Here is a 21,387-nt window from a genome sequence, read left to right as displayed (position 1 = left end):
CATGTGCCGCGCCTGGTGATCGGCTCCTTACCAGCTCACCTCTCGCCGCACATGTTTGGAGGTACGGCCCTTTCCCTCTCTGCCTCCCGCAGGCGGCACGTGGGCCGCGGCTGCGCTTATTTTTACCCTTCTCCTTTTCTCCTTCAGCCCGAGCGCCGGGGGTTCGCCGTGCGGCCGGCCGGGTCACCCTCTTTGGGGTGGGAGGGAAAGAGAGAGGGAGAGAGCGCCTCTTAACCCCTGCAGCGCCGCTACCGCGGGACCCCAGTGTTTGGTTTTTGAACACCGCGTGCACCTTCACCTCTTCGTGGCTTTCTCGTACAGAAAGCCCTTGTTTGCTCCCGGAGGTGAAGGGAGCAAATATTGTTTTAAAAACAAACGCAATAGCTGGTGCTTGTGGTTTTTAGTAGCAGGAAGTCGGGACCCGTTGCTAAATGTAGTTGTATCTGGTGACTCGAGTGGTGAGCGGTTTTTAAAGGCCAAAAGTCAGAGTCTCAAATGAACAGATGAGTGTTTGAAAAAGGAGAGAGTTATCGCTTTTGGAGTAACTTACTGTAGAGCTGTAATTCTCATGTCTTGTGTCAGTAGCCCCACCTACTGTGTATGCTTTAATTGAGTGAATGTGTTAATGAAAAGTATATTTTTAACCTCAGTAAACTGCTGCTTTAGATAATGATTAATGTGAGTTCTGCTTAATTTGGACAGAACATTAAAAAATTGAGAACTGTTTCTTAAGGAAAGAAACCAATAATCATTACAACTCTGTCTACAAGATGCAGTAAAAGCCCAGGTGTTTTTGAAAAGCAGTGCTCTCTAGGGTTCAAGAAAGACCTTGTGAAAAATGGAAATTTTAGTAGCAAAACGGTATGTCTTTTTGGATTGATAGAAACGGGGGAGGGGTACCCCTGATCTGAGGAAAGCAAATTCGACTTCTTCAGTTGTGTTTTATGGTTTCTACTTTGCTTCAGAACAGTTAATGGTAAATGAATTAAGACACTCCCTTCTCAGTTCATGAAGAGTAGCAGTTAAATCTGGTTAGAGATGCAGACAATAGAAGATAAACATTTCCATATCATTGCTTTCTTTATACATCATGGTATTACCTACAGTTACAGTTGAGCACAGGTGAATAGTGAAAACACCATTTTCTCTATTTCTCTGCTTCCTTTACTCATGTTTATAAATGTGAGAAATTTGAGCAGGCAGTTGGTAAAGTGAAATGTTCAATAATGTAATTGCTCTGATGTTCTGTACTATCAATATTCACATTCGTACAAATTAAAAATGGAGGGGACGTGTTTAGTTTTCCCCCCATCTTTTTAATACCGCTTTGCATATTCAAAATATAAAACAACTCTTTAATCACCTTTATTTTAATTACTTGTTATAAAATGATTTTTTCTTTGTAACTAAAAATACTGATTTTTCTTAAGGGGCCCTTAAAACATTTCTTTTTGAGAAAAAGAACTAGTGCTGACTGTACTGTGATTTGTGATTCATAACTAACACAGCTGAAGGTCCTGTAGTACCACACTGAAGAATAACAAAAGACAGTTTCTTAAGAACGGGAGATTAGTGGCAAGAATAAAGGCTAAGCTGGTCCTAAAAAAATGTATTTATCTTAAGATTAAAATTTGCATGTAGTTATGTCTAACAGCTTGCTAAAGAAAGGGAATAGGGAAAGGCTTATCAGATTAGTAACTTCTTTGGTATACTGATGGCTTAACTTTTTTTAAAGGACTGTTTTTTTCTTTTAAAAAAGTTTATCTGTATGGGTTTAAAGTGTTTCATCTGGGGGTGGGGGCAAATATTTGACACCTGTGCTATTAATTCTTAGTGAAATAGCAGGTGGAGAAGATCTAGTTGCTGAAAGTTGGATTAAGTAAAGCATTTATCTTTTTTCTTCTGAGTTCTTAGATTTGTACACGTTAGCCGTTTTTAGTATTTTAGGGGTTAGCATGATTGGGGCCTAAGTGGAAGCACAGTGACACTGAGAACTGTGGCAGTGTTTCCTAACCAAGTCTCTGTAGAGAATGGAGCCCCAATGGCTTAAAAGTATCTGTTGTGTGCAGTTAGTTAACTATTCTCTTGTGCATTTGGAATGTTTCTAGCCATGTATCATTCTTAGGAAATTTGAGAAAACAGTCACTGGGATAATTTTGTGTTTGGTAGTTCAGATGAGGGACTCTAGTTGAGAAAACTTGGAAGAGAATCAGAGAAATTACCTGTTCTTTCTAAATGACACGAACAGATCAAAGTGCCAGTACCGTAAATCCTACTTAAGACTGGGAGATGGAATACACTTCTTTCTAACTGATGGAAAAGCATCTTTCTAGCAGCGTTTGCTTTAATGAGATTTTTTACCTGTATTTCAGTAGTTGGGCTCATTAGGGAAACTTAATAGAACCCTGTTTGTCATCATCCTGAGATTTAGAGAACCAGATGATAAATCTTATTTTTTTAAAAAAATTTTTAAACTCTTTATTGAGTTTGTTACATATTGCTTCTATTTTACATTTAAAATTTTTGGCCCCAAGGCATGTGGGATCTTAACTCCCTGACCAGGAATCGAACCTGCACCCGCCACATTGGAAGGCAAAGTCATAATGTCTGGATTGCCAGGGAAGTCCGTGAATCTAAAACTGGACTTCATTATTACTCCATGTTGACTTAATTTTTTAGTAGTTTATTCAGTTAGAAATTGTGCAGATGTTTGGGCAAATAAAAAGGAACTCCATCTGAAAGTTGAGAGAAGGATTATTTCTAAATTAGTGGAAAGTTATTTCTGTAATTTTATAAAACTTTAATCGATGTTTGTATTGTTACTGTTTCCTAATAGGAAAATACGGTACTAATCAGATACAAAATTATCTTTCCCTTATGGAAAAGGAAAATCTAAACAATATCGCTTAAAAAAAATTTAGACGTCTGGTAAGGTGAATTGTTAACTAGTTCCATCGTAATGAATTACCAAATTAAATGAGGTTTTCTGTGTTGGTTTTATGTTTTGCTCTCTTTGGGACATGTATTTTGGCTATATTCGCTCTTATTCTCTCTAGAGAAATAGAAGAGAGGTACTTAATTTATATTTCAGTTTACAGAATTTTCCTAGAATTTCTTAGAACTGAGTTGTATATCAGAGTATGATTATAAAACATACAGGAATTTTTAGATCAAGTAGGTTTCTTTTTTTATTATTTTCAGAGTGCTGAGTTTAACAAAAGTTTTACAGTGAACAAAAGCCTTTTTTTGTTTAATCACCTTTGTTTAAAAACAGGTCTTTAAGGGAATAGTCTAATATTGAAGACTTGATGGTATCTTAGGATTTTCCTGGCTTTAGTGTATGTCTGCATTTTTTTCACTACAAGTTGTTAATGTTTGTAACATCAATTATGATGGATGGTAAAATAGTGTTTAATGATCTAGCAAGGATATCGAAGGTAAATTGGACTATAAAATTATGCCAGTCAGTGGAGATCATTTCTAGAGAAATCATGTGGGGTCCTCTTGTATCTCTGAGTCTGGAAGTGAGACAGAGAGATGAATTAATCTAGACTATTTATTGGTGGTACTGGGTTGCTTTTGGTCACCTCCTAATTGATTGGTTTAAGTTTGGGTTTGTGATTGTAATTCAGGTGCCTCCTGTTACTTAGGAACAATTGCTTCCTTTTATTGAAGAAGTTTGTCATTGCTTAAAACTGAATATGTTAAAATTTGTAGTTCTAGGCCAACTTCTCAGAGAAGGCAATGGCACCCCACTCCAGTACTCTTGCCTGGAAAATCCCATGGAAGGAGGAGCCTGGTAGGCTGCAGTCCGTGGGGTCGATAAGAGTCAGACACGACTGAGCGACTTCACTTTTACTTTTCATGTTCCTGCATTGGAGAAGGAAATGGCAACCCACTCCAGTGTTCTTGCCTGGAGAATCTCAGGGACGGGGGAGCCTGGTGGGCTGCCGTCTGTGGGGTCGCACAGAGTCGGACATGACTGAAGTGACTTAGCAGCAGCAGGCCAACTTCTCAATCTTCAGGACGGATGTGGGTTTTAAGGTGTTAGATTATCTGTATTAATTAACTGTTGAATTATGCTCAGTCACTATTACTTACCAGTATTTAGTACCAGAATGTTTGAGTTGGGGATATTGTGATTAATCTCCTTTCTATTCCTGACTGTTCTTTTATTCAGTTGAAAACTTACAGGGTGGTAGAAGAGAAATGTCTGCTTCAGAAAAATGACTAATTAACCACCATCCTGTCACCCATCTCCTCCCGCATCCACCCCCCAGAAATCAAGAACTCTTGTGGTTAATTTTTCTCATTTGTAATCTCACATAATCCTTAAACACTCGATACTTTGTTATGCTAAAGTATGTGCTCCCTCATGAAAGTTTCTGCTTTGGGAATATTTTAAGTTTTCTTGCCTGCAGGATGGAGCAGGTGCCGAAGCGGGGAGTGGTTTGTGTTGCAGTGGGCACCATCTGATAAGAGAGCAGCTGCCTGACCTAAGTACTTTTGATGCTTTGCTGACTGCAAAGCCAGTACATGCTCCGTTGTTTTACTAACAGGTAGTGTCTCCAGCGGAGAAGGCAATGGCACCCCACTCCAGTACTCTTGCCTAGAAAATCCCAGGGGCGGAGGAGCCTGATAGGCTGCTGTCCATGGGGTCACGAAGAGTCGGACATGACTGAGCAACTTCACTCTCACTCTTCACTTTCATGCATTGGAGAGGGAAATGGCAACCCACTCCAGTGTTCTTGCCTGGAGAATCCCAGGGACGGGGGAGCCTGCTGGGCTGCCGTCTACGGGGTCGCACAGAGTCGGACACGACTGAAGCGACTTAGCAGCAGCAGCAGTGTCTCCAGCAAGTCCCCCAGTCCTGTCCAATTGGATTACTTTGCCTGGAAACCACTTATTTATTTTCTTTACCAATACCACTAATTAGTTGTGGGTTTTTATAAGAATTGTGTAAGGTTATACTTACTATGTATTCTGGGTATCTGCACAATTGGGTATATTAGTAAATAGATTAAAAAAGAAGTATAGGAACTGCTATATGTAGCAAAATACTTCCTAATTAATTTTACTTATATGTATATACTGACTGGTGTTACTAATGAATTAAATTGTTCTCCACTTATTGAAGTGTTTAGAAATTGGAGCAAACATGCCCTTTGTATGAACAGAGTTCAGAAATAGCTTAGGTTATGATTGTATTCAGTTGCAGGTAGTTTTCTATGCTGCTTATTAAATACTACAATTCATTTCTTCATGGTTATTAAGCTGTTGGCAGCTTGCTTCTTCAAAGCCAGCAAAGGAGAGACTCGCAAGATGGGCCGGTGCTACACTCTCATGTAAATATGTACACGTAATGACACTCAGCCCATGGTCCTTGCTGCGTTCCATTGGTTATAAACAAGTCACAGGGCCTGCTTATACTCAAGGGGGAGGGAATGACAGAAAGGTGTAAGTATCAGGAGGCAGGAATCATGTGTGCCCACACTGATGATAGACTTAGGTTAACCAGCTAAACATGCAACTGTTCTAACCATATTTTTGAATTTACTGTTTACTTTGAAGAAGTTATAATAGTGTAGATGCCAAGTATGCTTTAATAAATGTGAATTGAGCCCTTTCTAGGGGCTGGCCATTGTAGTTGTCAGGGTTACAACTGGTTATACACTTGAGTTCTCTAAGATAGAACTGATAGAGTTGGGAACTGGGGTGTGTGGTGATGTCATTAACCAATATTAAAAATAAAGAAGAAAATAATAAGTTATAGGAAATGATAATGAGTCCTTTTAGGCTTGTTAAATTTTGAGGATTTCTATCTAGAAGCATCTTTTAAGCATTTGGAAATATGTCTCCAATTTAGGACATTACAAAAAAAATTGAGAAATTGTCAATTTGCATATTATAAATGAAGCTGAACAGTGGTTAATATTACTGAGGGATGGATACAAATTGAGGCACAAGCATAGGATTTTGGGGAGCAAGAATTTTAAGAGACAGGCAGTGCAGGAGGCCAGTGATTACAATTAAAGCACAAAGAAAAGTTGTTTAAAATGTTTTTATTATTAAAATAATATATGTTCATTAGAGAAAGCTATAATGTGGAAAATACAGAAAGGCACATATAAGAAATTGCAAATCACTTGTAATATCGCCATGGGAAATAACCAGAATAAAATGTTGATGGCTATTTTTCTCATATATATGTTTTAGATGGAAAATTTGGAGGTCATTCTTATATATTCTTCTGATTTTTAAATCTTTTGGATGTTCTAATAGAAGATTTTAAGGCTACAAATTTCCCCCCAAGAATTGCTTTAGCTGAATGCCACAATTTTTGAAGTGTTTTGTTAACATTCAGTTAAAAATATTATCTAATTTCCCTTGTGATTTCCTTTTTGATGCATTGGTTACATATTCTTTGATAAAATGCTCTTTCTACTTAATCAGTTTCTTCTATCATGTTAAAATTTTTTATAGCATTATTTTTAATGATTGCCCAGTATTCCAGAGCTCATTCAATAAATATTTGATGAAGACCTACTTTGCCTTGCACTGTCCTAAGGATATAGAAGTGGAGAAATGTCCGCACTGTCATAGGCGTTATATTATGCTTGGGGGAGACAGTAAACAAACAAGTAAAATATCAATATACAGTGTTTCAGAGGGTTTTGAATGTGATGCAGAAAAACTGGAGTGGAAAGGTAGAGATCGTGGGGTATAGACTTGTTTTTATTTTAAATAGGGTTTTAGGGATAACTTCTCTGATAAGGTGACATTCAAGCAGAAACTGAAGAAACAAGCCATGAAGAATCTCCAGGTGAGTAGCAAACGCAGGGAGAAAGTGAAGTGAAGTCGCTCAGTCATGTCCAACTCTTCGACCTCGTAGACTAGCCTACCAGGCTCCTCCGTCCATGGGATTTTCCAGGCAAGAGTACTGGAGTGGGTTGCCATTTCCTTCTCCAGAGGATCTTCCCGACCCAGGGATCGAACTCGGGTCTCCTGCATTGTAGGCAGACTCTTTACCATCTGAGCCACCAGGGAAGCCCTGGTGAAGGAACAGTAACTAGAAAGGTACTTAGGTGTGATTGTAATGAACATACCTGGTGTGTTCTGGGAGTAGTTAACGACACCAGTGTAGTTGGAGTGCAAGGGGTTGTAGATAAGGACTGGGATGGGGCATGAACTGCCTTATAACCATTGATGTGGTTTTTAGAGTTTTGTTTTAGAGAGAGATGGGGAGACATTGCAGAGTTTTTTTGAGGAGGAGATTGACATAACCCGACTTAGGCTTTTAAAAGATTGCTCTGGGCACCATGCAGGAGTAGACCCTAGAGAGCAAGAGTCAAGCAAAGGTGCAAAACCCTTGGCAAGAGATAAATGTCTTGGACAGAGCCGTGGCACTAAAGTTGGTGAAGTTGGTGAAGAGTTGGTAGACTCTGGATATCTAGCACTTTGAAAGTGGAGTCAACTAGATAAGATGTAGAGGATTTATATTCAGCCAACCCTTGAATGTCATGGGGGTTTGGGGTGCAGATGCTCTGGGCAGTCCAGTTTAATTTGTAGCCCTTCTCTGAAATAGCCATTCCTCTGTATCCATGGTTAGGAATGGAGGACTCAACCAAACTGAAGATGGTGTGTTGTCATTGTTCAGTCGCTAAGTCATGTCCGACTCTTCCACCCAGTAGAATGCACTTGCAGGGTTCCTTTGTCCTTCTCTAACTCTTGGGAGTTTGCTAGAATTCATGGTGTACTGGAGAATTTACTATTGAAAAAAGTCCATGTATTTGACCTTCACAGTTATAATTTGTATTGTTCAAGGGTCAACTGTAGTTTGTCTGAAGTTTGGTTCTTTCAAATTATTAGGAAAAGTCCTACAATAGCTCACAGACTCAAAGGACCAAGTTCAGGAACCAGCATCAGTGGAGCTGAAATTGAGAAATTCTGTATGTGCATGCATACTTCAGTTGCGTCTGACTCTTGTGACCCCATGGACTGCAGCATGCCAGGCCCCCCTGTCCATCACCACCTCCCAGAGTTTACTCAAACTCATGTCCATTGAGTTGGTGATGCCATCCAACCATCTCATCCTCTGTCGTCCCCTTCTCCTTCTGCCTTCAATCTTTCCCAGCATCAGAGTCTTTTCAGATGAGTCAGCTCTTCGCATCAGGTGACCAAAGTATTGGAGTTTCAGCTTCAGCATCAGTCCTTCCAATGAATATTCAGGACTGATTTCCTTTAGGATGGACTGGTTAGATCTCCTTGCAGTCCAAGGTACTCTCAAAACACCTTGGAAGAGTCGTCTTCTCCAACACCACAGTTCAAAAGCATCAGTTCTTCAGCGCCCAGCTGTCTTTATAGTCCAGCTCTCACATCCATACATGACTACTGGAAAAACCATAGCTTTGACTAGACAGACCTTTGTTGGCAAAGTAATGTCTCTGCTGTTTAATATGCTGTCTAGGTTGGTCGTAACTTTTCCTCCAAGGAGCAAGCGTCTTTTAATTTCATGGCTGCAGTCACCATTTGCAGTGATTTTGGAGCACCCCAAAATAGTTTGTCACTGTTTCCATTGTTTCCCCATCTATTTGCCATGAAGTGATGGGACCAGATGCCATGATGTTAATTTTCTGGATGTTGAGTTTTAAGCCAGCCTTTTCAGTCTCCTCTCTCACTTTCATCAAGAGGCTGTTTAATTCTTCTTTGCTTTCTGCCATAAGGGTGGTGTCATCTGGATATCTGAGGTTATTGGTATTTCTCCTGGCAGTCGTGATTCCAGCTTGTGCTTCATCCAGCCCAGCGTTTCTCATGATGTACTCTGCATGCACACCCACACCCTAGTTTTCATTTTGCTTATTACCTAGTTTTATCCTCTTATATTGTATAGAGGCTTTATTTAAGGTGATGGCCTGTTGGCTTACGGTTACTTCCATCTACATGTCATCTGAGTGGCCTGAAGGGAATGTTTTCCTCCAGCTGTAGCAAGAGGACTCTGATTTAAGTTGTGTGCCTATCCACATATCAGTCACCGAAGCGAAGGAGATGGAATGCACTCTCGGAATGAGAAGGCTGTCTTCTGTGATCATGGGGAGGAGTTTGGGTTTTCGGAGTCAGGCTGCCTGGGTTGAGTCCATCCACACTGTATGACCTCATTATCTAACCGCTCCTTACCTTAGTTTTTTTTCACCTCTAAAATCAGGATGAAAATAAATCTTGTTTTGTGGTATTGTGAGGTTTAATCTATCTTTTTATTTTTAACATTTGAACTGTTATCAAAAATTAAAACATTTAAGACTCATATCCCTCTTCTCATTCTCACCCTCTTCAGGAAGACCATGTCCTTTACTTTTCTCAACTTCTCAGATTTTGCAAAAAAAAAAATCCAAGTCTTAGTTTTTATGTATGTGTTTTCTGTTCCCATGAATCTCCCTTGAATATCTGGATTAAGCTTTACAGTGCCTGTACTGTGTTAATCAGAAGGTAAAATTTTGTAAATTCAGTGTTTTCAAGTACATTTGGTATTTGAATACACAGCTAATGATCACTAAAATTATTCTATATTTAAATCGTATATAAAAACTTACTGCTCCAGAGATGTTATATTTTTACTTGTGTAAAGTAAATATATGTAAACTGAACTGTTGAGCCAAAGAAAGTAGGTATAATGTGGACTATGCAAATGTGGCAATCATAAAATTGTCTTACAAATAAAATCATGCTGTACTTAATAGTTGTTTTTTCATAAGCATTTGAAATGCTGCAAACATTGTTGATCAGTTTGAGTATATTTTGTGGGTGGTGGGAGATGGTTGGTGTGAAGTTAAAGCAGGTCAGTTCTTTTAAATATATGCTACTTCTCCAGGGAAGTATCCGAAAACCTTAGCGTTTTATGCTGTATGGTTTACTGCATCTCAGGCAACCTGGATGACATGGCATTTGGTAAAGGAGCATGCTGCTGTGCTGGTGTTTTGGCGTGCTCTGGTCAGAGACCTCTAAGGTCTTGGTTGGGAATTTTTCAGATTTCCTGTCTATTATAACACATCTTCAGAAGCAGTGCATCTTCGAAAGCAGTGCCTCTGGTAACGTTTAAATCTCAGTTAATTCCCATGTTTCACTCTTTCCACCATCTTGCCATGTAAAGAAGTGTCGTTAGTTTCCTAAGAGAAAACTTAAAAGAGGAATACTTAATATTACAGACCACTTTTAGTATCTCTGTAAATATAGAACTAATACTGTTTTATGTGGTAATTTGTGGATTAGAAAAGTGACTTCACAAGCACTGACTCATTTGCATTTCATAAACATAGAGTAATTTCTTTGGTTATTTGGAGATGAACATCAGAAGTTAGATGAATTCCAATTCTGTATTTGTTGTATTTTTACTTATTCCCAGGTGGCACAGTGCTAAAAAATCCACCTGCCAATGCAGGAGACACAAGAGACACGGGTTCAATTCCTGGGTCAGGAAGATCACCTGGAGTAGGAAATGGCAACCCACTCCAGAATTTATGCTTGAAAAAGTCTCCTGGACAGAAGAGTCTGGTGGGCTGCAGTCCATGGGGTTTCAAAGAGTCAGACACAACAAGTGACTGGACATGCATTTCATATGTTGCAATGCACAGATCCTAATTTACATTTTATTTAAAGAGTTTTGACAAATAGATTTGACAATACACTGTGTAACCAACACACTGTCAAAAGTAGGAAACACTCTCTTTATCCCCAAAAGTTCTCTTAAACTCCTTCCAAGTCATTCTCACGGTACTTCTTAGAGATGATTACTATTACCTATTTCTATTATCATAGATTATCGTATCATCTATTATATCATCTATTATCGTAGATGAAATAGTTGGATGGTATCAGCACTCAATGGACATGAATTTGAGTAAACTCCAGGAAATAATGAAGGACAGGGAAGCCTGGCATGCTGCAGTTCATGGGATTGCAAAGAGTCAGACATGACCTCACAGCTGAACAACAACGTTATCATATATTAGTTTTGTCTCTTCTTGAATTTAATGAAGTCATAATAACAGGTAGCTCTTCATGTTGAGGGTTTGGGGTAGTTGTAAAGTTAAAAATAGGAGACATTGGAAAGGTTAATAAAATTTTTTCTTGCCAATCCCTCCCTGCAGTAACACCGTCCTCTAATGTGTGGACATTAAGCCTGAGAATACCCACAATGTTTAATCAGTGATAGATTTATAGTAGGATACTTGAGTGTGTAAATACTTCAAATAAAGGAGAAATTTAATTTTAAAATTAATGCTTAAATTTATCCTTAAACTTTATCAACTCTTTAATCTTAAATGATCTGACTGGAAAAGGTTTTGAATGATACTAAATGTTTTAGATGTTATTCACTTTATCAAAGTGGGATATAGTGGTTAATTGTGTCTTCAAATTGTCAACTCTTAGGAAAAGGACAGCATTCAGGAAGCTTTGTTATTAGGATCAGTGCTTCTAAACATGGGAGAAATGTAACTTGTCCAAGGAATGTAGAGAAGTGATTGAACAAAGATGAAAAAGTTGGTTATTTCCTGTGTTTTTGGTTTAGTCTAAATCTTTTAAAAATTAAGTAGACAGTAGCTAGCCATCTAATTTTCTTTCTTCTTATGTTTTCTGTTTTTGTATATAAATCAGGAAGTATAAATGAGTCAAAGATCCTAAGTTTTGTGTACAACCTAACTGTAATCCACAGTAACAGCTGCTGCTGCTGCTGCTAAGTCGCTTCAGTCGTGTCCGACTCTGCGACCCTATAGACGGCAGCCCACCAGGCTCCCCCGTCCCTGGGATTCTCCAGGCAAGAACACTGGAGTGGGTTGCCATTTCCTTCTCCAATGCATGAAAGTGGAAAGTGGAAGCTAGTTAGTAGAAATTCCAGTCTTATGCAAGAAGAACCAGAAAAAGGAGTTCTTAGGCTATTTGTGACCGTGAGACAGACTGTACTGAATCTTGAATATGGATTCTGTATTCACCAAGGATGAGAACAGGAGAAGAATCTACTCATTTTTTATATGATGCATGTATCAAGCTACATGGACTGAGAAAGGTGAATAGGAAGACAGAACCTCAGCCTGGAGATTCCTTTAATATCTATGGAGAAGAGTATTCTTAAAAAGCTAGTATAAAGGGCCTAACTAAAATTCTTAAAAGCAATCAGGGACATGGTTAGCTGCATTCACTTTTGAAATATTAGATATTTTTGGAAGGGTCATTGGTTATGGTGAGAACAAATTCTACCTTGAGGTCAATAAAGCTTGTTTTATGACCTTCATCTTTCATTTTCTTGGGCTTCAGTTTCCAGGATAGACTAAAGAATAATGAAGCTTAAGAAAACAACTCTGTCCGTGCCTTGGAATTGAATATACTAATGCAGACAATTCCCATTTTTACAAATTCCAAAAGGGTAATTAAATTTGCTGTGTAAGAACAAATGATTAGGACAGCAGCCTGGAGGCCTATCCTCTTGCAGGTTAGTGCGCTGAAGAGAGTCATAATGAGACTTGTAGAAAGGCACATGCTGTTGCTTGTTCAGAGGAGGTGGTTTCACTTTTTTCAGAGGGGGTGGTAAACTAGCTCTGTCAGCATTATTCCTTGGTGTTCTGAAAGCAGTCTTCCTCTTTCGGAGTCAAGAGCTCTAGAGGAATTTGAGAAATCTGACAAGCTTATGCCACAGAAAATTGAGGTCCTTTGGGGACCAAATTGTCTGTCATTCTATTGACATTATTCTTGCTTTTGCTATGTATCCGCATACTTAATGTCTTAAGGCTTTTTAAAGAAAGTAGCTTTATAATGTGGCAAGCACTAGAAAAAGTATTTCCTGTATTATGAAAGTGTGACAATGAACTTTTATAGGCCAATGCACAGGACTTAGGGATATCTTTTGTGTTTAGCTGGCTTTAAAATTGAGCATGGAAGAAACCTAAACTCATCTCTTATTATCATGCACAGTCTGTGTATCTGATTCTTCTTATTCACTCAGTCAAAAAATATTCAATGCCAGCTGCAGTAAGCTAGGTAGGCTTTCTGGTACTGGGAATGCAAAGGTGAAAACCACTCTTGTCCTCAGGAAGTCTGTCTAGTGGACAGACTGGAAACTACAAAATTAAGTATACAGTGGTACGGGTTTTGTTTTGGTAATTTTGTTACCAAATTTGTGTATGTATGTGCCTATAAGGAAAAAAGACCAGAAGGTAATACCCATACACTAAAAGTTGGTTATCTGGCTGGTAGAATTGGTTTTGTCATATATTTTCTTATGGTAATACGTGTATACCTTTTATAAACAGAAAAGAACTGGCAGCAGGATCATTATCATTGCTGTTCTTTCTGTTACTACTCCTGTACTACCATTACTCATGCTTTGAGAGCTCAGGTTCACACTTAAGTTTATCTGACTTCCGGTGTGTGCCCTTAGCCCTCAGGCCCCACGGAACAAAATCTGCTTTGGGACAGGATCCTTGAGAGTTTAATCATATGAAAACACTGGTCCCATAAGCTTCTCCTAGAAGAGAGAGTTCTGCAGCCCAGGAAGTTTTATAAAGAAATTTGGTTAACTCCTTTTAATTCGATATCTCCTAAATTAGTTTCACAGTAATTTGACTTCTGTTTCATTAATCCTTTATTGATGTTCTGTGGTTCTTGAACTTTAGTGGGCATCACCCCCATTCCCAAAGTGTTTGACTCAATGAGTTTGGAATGGGGCCTGAGAATGTGCATTTCTGACAAGTTTTCAGGTTGCTGATGCTGCTGGTTTGAGAATCACAGCTAGTACTCTCTTTGTTAGGTGATTTGCAGTCCCATTTTTGCATTGAGATGTAAACTTGACAACTCTTAGGTTATGATGCTAGTGTTTTCCTGCTGAAAGAAGATATCTAAAAATGGGAAATAATTGTGGTATGGAAACAGCCGTCAAAGGGGTTTCATTAACTAAATTAACCAGGGGGCATTATTTCCCTTCTACCATCAGTATTTCTCTGTTACCTTGTGAGCTTGAGTTTAGGTATCTGTAGATGGAAATGATTAAACCTACCTCAGAAAGTTTTAATAAGGATTAAATGATGTAATACTTGCAAAAATGCCCAGTGCTCCCCACTTAGTGCTCACATTCTAAATGGTCACCGCCTTGTTAAAGTACATTCTGTGGGCCAATTGCGTTACATTTACTTGTGAGCTTATTAGAAATGCAGAATCTTGGGCCCCATCCCAGACTTACTGAAACAGAAAAGAAAGTGACAGTGAAGGTCGATCAGTCGTGTCAGACTCTTTGCGACCCCAAGGACTATACGGTCCATGGAATTCTCCAGGCCAGAATACTGGAGTGGGTAGCCATTCCCTTCAAACAGAATCTGCATTTTAAAAAGGCCCAGGTTATTGGTATGTACATTACCACACAAGCACTGCTAGTAGCATACACCCTGAAAACAGCTTCCCTAATGTAGCATGTGACTTACTCTCCACTTTATAAACTGACCATCCAGGGCTGTTTCTCTATGGATGTCACCAGGTGGGCTATTATTTATTCTAGACCTTAGAGATACTTTGTCCAAAATGATAGTGTCTACTTTAGTGTTTACTGGCCATAAAATAATATGTCCTATTTATAAATCTTGAGTGCTATTGTTAAAATCTTGAAATGGCACATAAAAATATAAGAAAATAAAAATTACCTGAAAATCCAGTAAGATAAATTACTTGAAAAGTTGCTTGAAAACCTGCTAAGATAAATACCACTGACACTTTGGTACATCTCTTTATACATGTATGTATGTTCACACCAATTTTTTTTGCTTTCTTTTTCTTTTTTATCCCCACACCTATACCTGCCAGATAAAATGATTTCATGTTTATTTTCTGAACCTTTGTGTTAGGCATGGATATAACATATACACATATATAGGAATTTTGTGGATTGTATTATGAATACTTTTCTGCATCTTGTTTTTTTCACTTAAAACACCTTGAAAATTCCTCAAGTAATATACTTAAGATTCTTTTTAGTGACTGCAAGATGTTTCACAGTTGCCATGTTGGATAAATTATTGAGCTTTTTTTTTTAAACTACTACAAACAAATGAAAATCATTGTGCATATATTCTTTGTATATTGATGTTATCCCTAGGATGAATTACCAGATGGAGATTGCTGGATCAAAGGGTAATTTTTAGAAGTCATTTTATTGTGTAATATATTTTACATGCAGAAAAATATGTAAAATTGTATGCATCTTTCAAGACTAATAAAGGGAGTCCTTTTGTACCGCCACCCATGCCAAGAAATGAATGGTTCAGTGTTTATTAGAATCTCCCTCTTGGTCTTCTGTTGTATTATACTTGCTTCTGAGAAAAATATTTTTCTTTCTTTATGGCTTCATCGCTAAGTTACGCATCTCTAAAACATAAGCGTCCTCAAATAATAGACTTTGTCATGAATACCATGTAAATGGAGTCATTCTAAATAGATGACTTTATTTACAGTTCATCCGTGTTATTGTTTGTAGCTGTAGCTTATTCATCTTTATTGATACATTCCATTAAATGAATATCCCACAATTTATTCATTTTAATTGTTGATGGAGTTGGTGGTGCATTATTATAAAGATGCTGCTGTGAACGTTTTTATTCATGACTCCTTTTGCACATGTTCACAAGTCCTTTGGGACAGTGGTCATTAAACCTTTTTGCTTTTTTATCTCCTAAATTAAAAAAATTGAAGTATAGTTTATTTCCAGTGTTGTGTTACCTTCTTATGTACAGCAAAGTGATTTAGTTATACACACGCGCACACACACACACACACCCCTGTATATACTTTTTCAGATTCTTTTCCATCATAGTTTATTACTTGATATAGTTCCCTCTATACAATAGAACCTTGTTTATCTGTTTTATTCAATATATATATATAGTTTGTATATGCTAATCCCAAACTCCTAATTTATCCCTCCTCCCTGCTTTCCCCTTATAACCATAAATATGTTTTCTATGTCTGTGAGCCTGTTTCTGTTTTGTAAATAAGTTCATTCATATCATACTTTGGATTCCACATGTAAGTGATATATTTGTCTGATTGCACTTAGTATAATCTGTAGATCCCTGTTGCTGCAAATATGTCATGCTTTTTTTATAGCCAAGTATGTGTGTATATACATACCACATCATCCTTATCCATTCATCTGTCGGTGGACATTTGCGTTGCTTCCACGTCTTGGCTTTTGTAAATGGTGCTGCTGTGAATATTGTGCTGCAGGTATCTTTTTCAGTTAGAGTTTTCTCTGGGCGTGTATCCAGGAGTAGGAGTGTTGGGTCATATGGTTACTTTCTTTTTAGTTTTTTAAGAAACCTCTATGCTGTTTTCCATAGTGCCTCACCAGTTTATAATCCTACCAGCAGTGCAGGAGAGTTCCTGTTTCTTTGCGTTCTCTCTAGCATTTATTATTTGTAGACTTCTTAATGAGGGCCGATCTTATTGGTGTGCAGTGATACTTGATTATGGTTTTGATTTACATTTCTTTAATAATTAGCAGTGTGCATCTTTTTGTGTGCTATTGACCATTTGTATGTCTTCTTTGGAGAAATTCCTATTTAGGTCTTTTACTTGTTTTTTGAACCCCAAATAATTTTTTAAACTATCTACCTCTTTTTACATTTTTAAGTTGACATCTAACTTTTTTTATCATAATGTTTAAATAGTTGTAAGGGATATAATTTCAAGAATATTAAAAATATTGATGTTTTAAAATACTAATGTCACTGTTTTAAGTATATCCAATGGAATATAAATATAATATCCTAGTGTCTTGAGATTTGCCTGCATCCTTTATAACATTCATGAAGAGGCTAGTCTTTAGTTGTTGGAAATTTTACATTGTTCCTTTTTTACCTTGAAGTAGTATTTGTATTTTATTTCTACCACAGAATTTTGCACTAGAGAACCATACTTTTATGTTTGAGTGTTCACTGATCACTTTATCATACTCCTCTTCATGTATTTATATATATATATACACACACACACGTGCATATTATGTAGTACTGGTACATAAACAATATATTTTAAATATAATTTAAATTTCATTAAACATTTTGTTGCCATCAGACTCTAGATATTAAACATTGCAGCTGATGATAATATCAGTTCAGTTCAGTCACTCAGTCCTGTCCAACTCTCTGCGACACCATGGATTGCAGCACACCAGGCCTCCTTGTCCATCGCCAACTCGCAGAGCTTGCTCAAACTCATGTCCATCGAGTCAGTGGTGCCATCCAGCCATTCATTCTCTGTTGTCCCCTTCTCCTCCTGCCTTTAACCTTTCCCAGCATCAAGGTCTTTTCAGATGAGTCAGTTCTTCACATCAGGTGGCCAAAGTATTGGAATTTGAGCTTCAGCATCAGTCCTTCCAATGAAATTTCAGGACTGATTTCCTTTAGGATGGACTGGTTGGATCTCCTTGCAGTCCAAGGGACTCTCAAGAGTCTTCTCCAACACCACAGTTCAGAAGCATCAGTTCTTCGGCACTCAACTTTCTTTATGGTCCAACTCTCACATCCATACATGACTACTGGAAAAAACATAGCTTTGACTAGACAGATTTTTGTCGGCAGTGTCTCTGCTTTTTAATATGCTGTCTAGGTTTGTCATAGCTTTTCTTCCAGGGGCAAGCATCTATTGATTTCACAGCTGCAATCACCATCTGCAGTGACTTTGGAGCCCCCAAAAATAAAGTCTCTCACAGTCTTCATGGTTTCCCCATCTATTTGCCATGAAGTGATGGGACCGGATGCCGTGATCTTTGTTTTTTGAATGTTGAGTTTTAAGGCAGCTTTTTCACTCTCCTGTTTCACTTTCATCAAGAGGCTCTTTAGTTTCTCTTTGCTTTCTGCCATAAGGGTGGTGTCATCTGCATATCTGAGGTTATTTATTTCTCCAGGCAATCTTGATTCCAGCTTGTACTTCCTCCAACCCAGCATTTCACATGATGTACTCTGCATAGAAGTTAAATAAGCAGGGTGATAATATACAGCCTTGACGTACTGCTTTCCAAATTTGGAACCAGTCTGTTGTTCCATGTTTAGTTCTTACTGTTGCTTCTTCACCTGTATGCAGATTTCTCAGGAGGCAGGTTAGGTGGTCTGGTATTCTCATCTCTTTAAGAATTCTCCACAGTTTGTTGTGATCCATACAGTCAAAGGCTTTGGCGTAGTCAATAAAGCAGAAGTAGATGTTTTTCTGGAATTCTCTTGCTTTTTCGATGATCCGATCAATGTAAGTTGGCAATTTGATCTCTGGTTCTTCTGCCTTTTCTAAAACCAGCTTGAACATTTGGGTGTTCTTGGTTCACGTACTCTTGAAGTCTTGTTTGGAGAATTTTGAGCATTACTTTGCAAGTTTGTGAGATGTGTGTAATCGTGCAGTAGTTTGAACATTCTTTGGCATTGCCTTTCTTTGGGAATGGAATGAAAACCGATCTTTTCCAGACCTGTGGCCACTGCTGAGTTTCCCAAATTTGCTGGCATATTGAGTGCAGCACTTTCATAGCATCATCTTTTAGGATATGAGATAGCTTAGCTGGAATTCCATTACCTCCACTAGCTTTGTTCGTAATGATGCTTCCTAAGGCCCACTTGACCTTGCACTCCAGGATATCTGGCTCTAGGTGAGTGATCACACCATCGTGGTTATCTGGGTCATTAAGATCTTTTTTGTATAAATCTTCTGTGTATTCTTGCCACTTCTTCTTAATATCTTGTGCTTCCGTTAGGTCCATACTCTTTCTGTCCTTTATTGTACCCATCCTTGCAGGAAATGTTCCCTTCGTATCTCTAATTTTCTTGAAGAGATTGCTCTTTCCCATACTGTTGTTTCCCTCTATTTCTTTGCATTGATCACTGAAGAAGGCTTTTTTATCTTTCCTTACTAATCTTTAGAACTCTGCATTCAGATGGGTGTATCTTTCTTTTTTTCTTTTGCCTTTAGCTTCTCTTCTTTTCTCAGCTATGTGTAAGGCCTCCTCAAACAGCCATTTTGCCTTTCTTTTTCTTGGGGATGGTGTTGATCACTGCCTCCTGTACAGTGTCATAAACCTCCATCCATAGTTCTTCAAGCACTCTTGTCTATTAGATCTAATTCCTTGAATCTGTTTGTCACTTCCACTGTATAATCATAAGGGATTTGATTGAGGTCATACCTGAATGGTCTAGTGGTTTTCCCTACTTTCTTCAATTTAAGTCTGAGTTTGGCAATAAGGAGTTCATGATCTGAGCCACAGTCAGCTCCTGGTCTTGTTTTTGCTGACTATATAGAGGTTCTCCATCTTCAATTGCAAAAAATATAATCAGTCTGATTTCGGTGTTGACCATCTCGTGATGTCCATGTGTAATTCGTCTCTTGGGTTGTTGGAAGAGGGTGTTTGCTATGACCAGTGCATTCTCTTGGCAAAATTTATGAGCCTTTGCCCTGTTAATTTTGTACTCCAAGGCCAAACTTGCCTGTTACTCCAGGTATCTCTTGACTTTCTACCTTTGCATTCCAATCCCCTATGATGAAAAGGACATCGTTTTGGGGTGTTAGTTCTAGAGGGTCTTGTAGGTCTTCATAGAACCATTCAGTTTCTTCAGCATTAGTGGTTGGGGCATAGACTTGGGTTACTGTGAGACAGAATTATTTGCCTTGGAAACAACTGTCATTGTTTAGGGTTAGGGTTAGAGATCATTCTGTCATTTTTGAGATTGCACCCAAGTACTGCATTTCAGACTCTTTTTGTTAACTATGATGGCTAATCCATTTCTTCTAAGGTATTCTTGGGCACAGTAGTAGATACAATGGTCATCTGAATTAAATTTGCCCATTCCAGTCCATTTTAGTTCACTGACTCATAAAATGTCGACGTTCACTCTTGCCATCTCCTATTTGACCATTTCCAATTTACCTTGATTCATGGCCCTAACATTCCAGGTTTCTATGCAATATTGTTCTTTACAGCATTGGACTTTAGTTCCATCACCAGTCACATCCACAACTGGGCATTGTTTTCACTTTGGCTCTGTCTCTTCATTCTTTCTGCAGTTATTTCTCTACTCTATACTCCAGTAGCATATTGGTCACCAACCGACCTGGGGAGTTCATCTTTCAGTATCATTCTTTTTGCCTTTTCATATTGGTCATGGGCTTCTCAAGGCAAAAATACTGAAGTGGTTTGCCATTCCCTTCTCCAGTGGACCACATTCTGTCAGAACTCTCCACCATGACCCTTCTGTCTGGGGTGGCCCCACACAGCATGGCTCATAGTTTCATCGAGTTACACAAGGCGGTGGTCCGTGTGATTAGTTTGGTTATTTGTCTGTGATTGTGGTAATAGTAGGCTATAAAAATGAAAGTTAAAGGAGTAATAAATAACTAAATTTTTAATAAATTAAAAAGTGATAATATTTATCTAGGAGTTTCTCTGGAGCTGCTGTGGGCAGTGTCGGGTCAGTTCAGTGTCAGATGGTTCCTTATTCCGGCTTGTATTTGTTCTCAAGGTCTATGGTTGCCCCTCAATGCAGTCTCAGCATTAACTGCAGGGTTTTAATCTGTTGCACCTGTCACTTCCAGAGCGGTACGCCCTTCTTTGTTTATTTTGGCTTCCTCTGTTTCCAAGTCTCTTCAGTGTCTAATTTCTACCCTGACACGAGGGGGCAAAGGTGGCCCCTTATTTAGACTCACTTGTTCTATTGTAATGTGGAGAGGGAGGGACACCCAAACAAATGCCGCTAGCATGTGTGGGGAGTGCTCGCAGCGGATGGATCACGCTGGGTTCCCTCAGCCCGAGGCGGCATGCACTCCCCAGGTCCACGCTGCTCTGGCTCCAGCGTGCTCTGCAAGTGCACTGTCCCCTGTGGGCCCTTTGTTTCATGCACTTCCCCGGTCTAAGCTGGTCAGGTTCTCGGGTGCTCCGCAAGGGCACAGACCCAGATGGGCTGTGTGTTTTGTGCCCTTCTCAGGTCCAAGCCACTCAGACAGCTGGGTACTTGGCGAGTGCCCTTTCCCAGATAGACGGTGTGTCTTAGACACCTCCTTGGTCCTGGCTGCACGGTTTCTCATTGATCAAAAATAACATTCAAATTATGCAAATTACACACACACACACATTTATCTATGAGGTAGCAGCATTCTGTTTAAATAGGCCATGTAGGTGATTCTGATGCATGTTAAAGTGTGAGAATTTCAGGATAGGGATTTTGGACCATGTAGGAATTACAAAGTCAGACAGCAGATGCAGCAAGAGTTCTATTTGTGTCCCAAATTCACAGTGGTGATTTTTTTCATCTCCTTCCCACTCAGTGTCCAGGTTCAGTGGATTTTCCTTGAAGTTGCCTGGGAGATGGTGGTCAGGAGAGG

General features: G+C 38.8%; 1 protein-coding gene across 1 annotated transcript in view; it reads left to right on the top strand.

Annotated features, from left to right (window-relative positions):
• The window catches only part of ZNRF2 (zinc and ring finger 2, E3 ubiquitin protein ligase), a gene marked incomplete at its 5' end in the record, with an annotated part of 93,766 nt that continues 72,379 nt past the window's right edge, over positions 1–21,387 (top strand). The window contains one exon of the mRNA XM_010829411.1: positions 1–61. Within this exon, the coding sequence (XP_010827713.1) occupies positions 1–61 (61 nt within the window). The remainder of the gene's footprint in view (positions 62–21,387) is intronic.

The sequence above is a fragment of the Bison bison genome, unplaced genomic scaffold (assembly GCF_000754665.1).
Source record: "Bison bison bison isolate TAMUID 2011002044 unplaced genomic scaffold, Bison_UMD1.0 scf7180017858770, whole genome shotgun sequence".
Classification (NCBI taxonomy): Eukaryota; Metazoa; Chordata; class Mammalia; order Artiodactyla; family Bovidae; genus Bison; species Bison bison.
This window is presented reverse-complemented; position numbering and strand designations above follow the sequence as displayed.